At 36.9% G+C, this 7,963-nt stretch overlaps 1 protein-coding gene across 1 annotated transcript in view; it reads right to left on the bottom strand.

The window, feature by feature from the left end:
- Positions 1–253: 253 nt before the first annotated feature.
- The window catches only part of MOXD1 (monooxygenase DBH like 1), a 52,338-nt gene continuing 44,628 nt past the window's right edge, over positions 254–7,963 (bottom strand). Inside the window, exons 10-12 of the mRNA XM_032983266.2 lie at positions 7,185–7,327; positions 3,446–3,614; positions 254–743 (exon numbers count right to left, since the gene is read on the bottom strand). Of these exons, the coding sequence (XP_032839157.2) occupies positions 579–743; positions 3,446–3,614; positions 7,185–7,327 (477 nt within the window). The 3' untranslated portion in view covers positions 254–578. The remainder of the gene's footprint in view (positions 744–3,445; positions 3,615–7,184; positions 7,328–7,963) is intronic.

Here is a 7,963-nt window from a genome sequence, read left to right as displayed (position 1 = left end):
GAGATTTGGGATTCCACCTACATTTTCATCCCTTTCACACCCATAGTGCTCACTTCTCTCAGGACGTGATACAGTTTGCAATGTGTTGCTCTCAGAAATGTCCTCCCTGAATGCATCCTTCCCGTAGCTTTATGGCACATGTCAGTCAGACGTGTCCAAAGACATGTTCACAAGACCTGTCCATACAGCAATAGTTTCATAACCTGCAGATGTCAAGAACCAAGACAAAATAATACAGCACGCACCAGTTGAATGTGGTTAACTAAGCTGCTTTTAGTTTATTAATTTTACCCATATACATAGTTGATTTTGAAAACACCATGTGAAAGAGCCAGGACAAAGTGTAGCAAAATGGTATGGGAAAAGATCTCAATATGCCATGTGACAGTGTACCTACTGTGTTTTATACATACTTTACAGTGAAAAACAAAACCCCCACAGCTTTCAGAGGAAGTACACATTTTATTCTGAACTGGCAAATTTAGTTTATTAATATGTAAAAAAATAAATCTACAATAGCAACAGTGCAAACACATCAGCACTTGCATGGCACACAGTACAGAAATTAATAAAAATTATTATACAAGGGGCCCAAAGTTTCCAATGGTACTGGCTGTGACATGTACAACAAACAACAGGGTGAGGAATAAACTGCAATGTAAACAGGAAGATGTGCTGCATATTACTGGTTCTGTCTTGTACGGTCTCTCTATTTCAGGGGGTAAAGCTGTCATGCCTTGGATCTGCAATTAAAATAATAAAAAATGATCAGAACTTTGTCACATAAGATTAGAAATCTGTGGTTTGCTCTTTAACTAGTTGCCAGCTTCCATGAGAATCTATTGTTAGTTTTGTACTGGGGTTGTGACTCTTAGTGTGGAGACATCAAGCTCAGTAAAAATACTAATATATTGCACACCAAATGATCTGCCAGTGTGCACATTCATTGTTCTCAGCTTGGGAACAGCTGTACACACTGGCATCCTCCCCAGTAAAGCAAGGTTAGGCTTCTGTTGGTTGATTTGTATGACCTGATTTTGCTTTGTGGGATTGTTAGGTTGTTTTGGGTTTTGTTTTCATCTTTCTGGCAGATAAAAATGGAAGTTTATAGGGTTACGGTTTTATAGGGATATTGGATGATATTTGAACACGTTCATTTGTACATACAAGTCTTACACTCGCATGTACAAGGCAGTTAATTGTGTACACATTATTTCATGAAATCAAAAAATGGTTGAGGTTAGAAGGGATTTCTGGAGGTCATCTTGTCCAATGTCCCTGACCAAGCAAGGTCACCTACAGCACTGTCATATTTCTATATATTAAGCATTTTTTACTATTCCCTTAGAACTCAGTGCAATTTTAATGGAGTTGGAAATAACTACCTACCTGCCATGGTTCTGACATCAATTAGGGAGATTTGGGTACACTGCTTGGGTATTCTTTTCCTAAATGTACTCCTACATGCCAAAGAAAAGAAGCTCTGCAAACTCCTGGCCACAAACATTTTTGGAAGTTTGAATGCCCACCTGCACAACATGTTCTTGCTTTAGGTTTTTTCCATGTTGCAGTCATCCTGGACTGCAGAAAAAAATAATCTAAATATTGATTTAATCTTAGCAAACACAACACAAAGCTAAAACTGATCAAGGGACCATCCTTACAGAAGGATGAAGGTATTTTCAACTCAATTCCTCTGCTTCAAGTTTTTTCCTTCTTGTAACAACTCACTGATTGTTTGGCCTTTTAGGTTAAAATTGTTCTTGGTTTTGATGAGGATGGACAATTTAAAATAATATCACTAATGAGGGAGGGGAAAGGAAAGAGTCTTAATCTTAGTTTTGATGAATATGCCCTAGTAATTTGAAATAGGAAACTATGATTAAAAGGAAGAACTAAGCACTCCCAGTTCCAGTGAGCTCACCCTTTGACTACATTCCTTAAGTTGTCAGTATTGTTCATTCATCCCGTAAGATAAAGGAGAACAGCATTTTCCAGAAAGCATACCATTAAAATAAAAAATAATGAAGCCTATCCTCTCTTGATAAACTTTCTGTGTGCTTTTCATCATTTTAACTTGTCCTCTGACAAATAAGCAGTGAGAGAGTGGCTACGCAGCTGCTACTGGCCAGCAGTTGCAAAGGTCAAGAAGTTTAACCAAAACTGGTAAATAGTCCCATGTACTGTCAATAATTACTTTTCACAGAAGGTCTGCAGTGGGACAAATATTAGAAAAAAACCCAACCTCTTTGATTATTTATAGCACACTGTATTTCATTGTCAACCCATGGGCAGAGCAGTCTGATAGATGTTGGGAAGACCTGAGAACACTGCTGCAGGAAGGGCAATTTCTCCACCATCTGAAGGCACTGTGTGACCCGTTACAAGGCAGCGAGGTCTATTCTGTGGAGTAAGGAGAATGAGGAAAAAGTCCTTTCCTAGGAAGTATTTTGCTGGTAGTATTTTGTATCAGCTCTGTTAGGCCGGCCTAAAATCATGGTAGGAGATAAGCCAGTACAATGAGCCAATCTCCCCTTCTGAGCAGAAAAGCTCAAAAAAGTAAAATAGTGTCTTGAATTTGGACTCTGTAAAGGAGTTCAAGGAGCAATATGTATTTTTCAGCACCTCCTTCAGGGATCATACTACATATACTAGTAGTTCTTTATAAACACACATCAACACTAGAGATGACAGCTTTTCCCAGAAATCCTGTTGAAATACCAGTAGACATTTAGAATAAATAATAATTTACTGGGGAATTATTTTTTATCTTACAGTTCTCTTCATCAAGAGAATAGGGAAGGAAAGCTATAGAAGATAAAATCTTCCAAAGGTGCTCAAAGGAAACAGACAATCCAAATGTACTTTTTTGGGCCCATTACTTTAGACAGCTCTGAGCCACAAGACCAACAAAAAAGCAGGAAATATTAGAAAAGTACTCATATAACTTCAGGTAGTCTGGATGCCAGAGTTAAGAAGTAAAATTCTTGAGGATTGCTTATGCAGTCAATAAGCCTCCCCCTACAGAACGACTCAGAGAAGAAACCTGATTTAGGGATTTTAAACCATCCTTCACAGGACCCTAACATAATTCCCTGATGATGGAGGCAGCCAAGGGAAAACAGCTTTTTAACTTGGTCACATAATCTGGACACATAAGGTTACTCCCTGATCAGTCCCAGACACACTGAAAAACTCCACACTCCTATTACTGATCCCAAGTGCTGATCAAAGCACCATCTTTTGTATTCTATTTAAATACTTCTAGAACTCAAGTTAAGTGAAATCATTGATACAACATTCTCAACATTTGTTATTGCATGTAAATATAAAATAGCTGTGTAAACAGTCTAAAGACATATAACCAGGTACTTATTCATACACAATGAAGCACCGTAAAACACATTTGTTTCATGGCACTGTTGCCTCCTTTTCACCAACTTACCGACCATTCTGCATTATCTGTTTTTGAACATCTCACATTCACTGGTAGTTTAAGCACAAGTTCATTATAGGAGAGACCCTCCGATCTGGACCATTTGAATTTGTTCATTGCATCCATAAAAGACAGGTTTTTATATTGCTTAGGACTCTTGATAATGAAAGGCCAAGTCCTAAAGAAAAATAAATAAATAGATTTTTTAAAATAGATAAATATCATCAAGTTGGAAATGATGAGGAAAAGATTCTGACAAATCTACTCAGAAGAACTAATGTACCATTAATACATATATTATGCCTAACTCACATTCTCAGCTAAGTTCTCTGCTACTGAAAACTGATGCATTTTCATTGATTTTAACAAACTTTTAAAAGTTTGTCAGCGGTTTAGGACTTGCTGCCAGATGCTTTTAGAAATGAAGGACTTTAAGTTCAGAAAAAAAATTACATTGCTGTTCTCTGATCTACAAAGTGAATACACAGGCAATACAAAACAGATCTTCTGTTGCAACTTCTCAAAAACAAAACAAACCAAAAAAAATGCCACACCCGCTACTAGGTCTGGCAGACAGTGCGGCAAAGAAACATTTGCCATAAGAAAGCTTCTTCCAGATGGCTCTGCCAAGCTCTGGTCATAACTCAGATAATAGGTCAAAACTCAGCCTAGCACAGGAGTTACTCTAACATGCATTGGTTGGCAGCAGTGCCAAAAGGTCAAATAACTGGTGTTGTGGACATTGCCTTTTGGCATGTCCCTACATGCTGGCTGCAAGGGAACTTTTGGCCAGGGGTGGCACAGAGACCTGCTGTGCTGCTATGAGAGATCTGACTATGTGTCCACATGTGGGAATCCTCCCCATGAACAAGTGTGGCCAATCCCGTTCCCCACCAGCCAAAGATGTGGAAAGGGAAGGAATGAGATTTCTTGTCTTTCATTTAGTAAAGAAAACTCAAAAATAATAACAAAGAAAAATTAAAAATAAACAAACAAACAAACAAACAAACAAACAAAAACTAAATAAAACCTTTTCTGTTGTTCTTGCTTTCTCCTTGTTTAACTGTACTGGGATGAATGGAAATAACATGGTGGATGGATCAAGTTTTTAAAAACAGAAAGTCCAATACAGCTAGTGGAAGAATGAAAGTAGCTAAAACCTTATCTAAGTAGCCTAATTAATACCTCAGTTGGAGCATGAGTTATCTTTTCAAAGCACTTTAGTCAGATCTGTGTTATTTTGCAGTAGACTGTCTCCCACTTGCTTTGGGTAAAGTGCTGTCTATGGCAAAGTTCTGCTCTACTCAACATGGAGCATATTATTTCAGTCAAGCACCTATTTTACACTGTTGTGACCCAGTTGCTTTCAGCTCAGCTCCCCATGATTTATACCACTGTCTGTGCCACCAGACTGAGTTAAAAATGAGTTTTAAAGTGAGCCACACTGCCTTGATCCTGCTTCCAGTTTGCCTTCATGGTAAGTCAAGAGAGACTTTACAGGAGTCAGTGAAGTAATTCCAGGGTAAGACTGACACAAGAGAGATGAGTATGAGGTCACATATCCTTAGGCTGACAGATCTTAATGAAACAAGAATTGTGGATTAGGTCATAAATACTAGAGGCATTAATAATCTCTTCTTCTAATTATGATTCCATTTGCGGCAGACAGTCTGCATACTTACTCTATTCAAAACATCTTTATTTCCCCAGGCCAACTGTGCATTTTTTCCTTAAGTACAGTTATCATGAATGAACACTCCAGAGAGCATACGCTTGTTAGAATATTTTCTTTATAAGCTCAGAAAGATTCTTTTAGCTAGGACTAATTTAGAAACTGTTCTCCCTGTATGAAAAGAGATTGTAAATAGAAATAGTGTGGAAAATGAAGTAGACATTGATTCCGTTGTGACTTTCTTTAAACAATTCTGTCTTGGATATAAATTTCAGAACTAAGACCAGTAAGTCTGTACATCAAATTACTCTGCAATAATGGTTTTACATGGTTTTGTTAAGATAAACTGTGTAAGGAAAGACAACTCTTAAAAAGTAAATATGATGACATGCTATTAGTCTATCCATTTTGTTTCAAAACCTTACCTTAGCTTACTGCAGCTAACAATACAAATGTAATTCACCTTTCACCACTAATAGTGCATTCTACTTTCTATTGTTTATTTTTCTGCATTTCATTCATTTGGGAACTTTCTTCTTTAAACTATTCTCACTCTGTTTACAATCACTTCCACTGCTGATCTGCTATTGAGATGCTTTAATTTTAAGTACTGAAAGGAACACTTAAAAACTGAAATATGCTATTTATTGATTTTTATATATTCACACACATTTATCCTGTCTATAGTGAGCTTCATCCCATCTCCTACCAAAATTTAAATTTTATGTTAGATTCTGAAAAATACTCTTGCTCTTAGTGAGTGATGCTGTTGGGCAGGTCATCCCACTGACATTAAAGGGCGGAAAGGCCAGATCCAACAACACACTGGGAAGGATTTTTCTCTTGCTGAGGAATTTCATGATGAAGGACAGGAAGATTTCTGCTGACTTACTGGGGAAACTGTGATAACTTGTTTAAAATTCACCAGACTTTGGTTTACCCCAGCAGTCAGATGCCAGCTGAATTGCATGGATCTTCACGGTGGTTATTACAGATCCTGAGTTGCCTAAAGGGTAACAGCCCCCTACCCCCTGCCATTCAAAGAGGGGATATTTAATATTTGTGGAGCACTGAAGCAGACAGGTCTTACACCAAAATGATATTACCCCTTTTGAGCTGATCATCAGGCCAATATTCAGATTCTTGTGGGTTATTTTTATTAAGACAAAAAATTGATGAATGAGCTAGGAGGTTTTCTTTCTGACATGGATTTATATCTTAAAAATGTTCAGTGTGCTACTTCCCTGAACAGTAGGAGTCCAAGACTTCGGAGACAGTGTCTTTGCACAGAATTGCAGGCCCATGCAAGAACAGTTCATCTAAAAAGGTTCCTCTTGTTTAGATTCCTACCACTGGTTCTGTGTTTTTCTCTCTACTTACCTTGTATATCATCCTCTAACTTGTTAGTCTTCCAAAGCTTCCATTCTCACATTTCTCTCTGTCATGGTGCTTATCTACCATTTATCTTTTACTATGAACAATTTAATATTCTCTCAATACCTCCATTTCCTTTCTAGCTTACAACTTCTTCCCCTTTTGTGCATTTTTCTCAGTGTCACTGAAACAGCATTAAGCTCCATATGTGAGCAACAGTTCTAGGATCTGGTTGCACCAACTGACTTCAGCAGAATTACTGACAACAGATCTACCCAGGGTAATTCAGTACTCATGCTCCTAAAATCCTTTTTCAAAACTATCTCTATATATGTGAAACACTGATGTGTTTTAATAAATTGATAGATTTGAAACATTGATATGACAGTCATACATAGTCTTTTTACAGACGGCTGTGGCAAAAAAAACCCAAAAAAACAAAAAAACAACCCTGCTGTGAGAAATATTATTTCTTTAACATAAGAAACTGCTTTTTAATTAGGAAAAAAAAAATGCAAAATAATTTGCCAGGAGAAAAGGAGAAATAAGTAACAGCACAGTGCATTGGCCAAAAAGAAGTGGCATGAGTCACTCTGCAACATGTTGCACTAACAGAAAGAAATAAAAGTCATATAAAAATGACCCTGTAATCCCAAAGACAGCAATAGAGGTGCTACACATATTCATAAACATTTTACTTGCCTGACGGGTCTATAGATTTCCTTAACACCAATGAACTGGAGCTGTTCCATTATATCTGGAATACTTGCACATCGGGTGAGGTTGATTCTTGGGTAATAGAGCAGATACGACAAACACATTTCATTCCTCGTGCTCAGACCACCCTGAAAATGGGATTTTTTTTTTAATCAAGATAACATTGGAATCCCACAGATAAAAACACTGATTAGCATTTATATGCTAATGAAACGTGTATCAAGAGGCCAAATTCAACAGGGTTATCTTGCACATTAGGTTATCAAGGAGCAAGAAGTTATTACATAATTAATTACAAAATACAGTGCAAGCTTGAGCAATAGCTCCTGAGCTTAAAAAATGTCAGAAAGAACAGCTATCAATAAAATAAGACTCATGTTGAAGAGTATTATCTGAGAAGTTTGGGATTATTTTCAGCTGTCTCCAAGGTACATATATCTACTGTATTTCAGAAAAAGGGCTAGAGGAGCAAATGTAGAAAAAAATCTTGTAGGATAATTAGTCTGTTTAATAAGAAATTAAATTAACTTTGCCTAGTAAAGTGGAGGTCAGGATGGAATAAGTATCTACATGGACTCTCTTTGTAAGTACACATGCAGATAGAGACTAAGAAACAAAAATTATTTAAGTTAGCAGATAATATTGACTCAAGAACAAATGAGCACTAACTATAAAATAATTAATTAGAGTAAGATTTTTAACTAGCAAAAGAAACAGATTTTTAAACAGTCTTCTATTGAAAGCCATGGAGCAAACAACTTATT

The sequence above is a fragment of the Tyto alba genome, unplaced genomic scaffold (genome assembly GCF_018691265.1).
Source record: "Tyto alba isolate M040663 unplaced genomic scaffold, T.alba_DEE_v4.0 Super-Scaffold_22, whole genome shotgun sequence".
NCBI classification, from domain to species: Eukaryota; Metazoa; Chordata; class Aves; order Strigiformes; family Tytonidae; genus Tyto; species Tyto alba.
The sequence above is the reverse complement of the archived record's forward strand: the minus strand, read 5'-3'. Positions and strand labels throughout refer to the sequence as shown.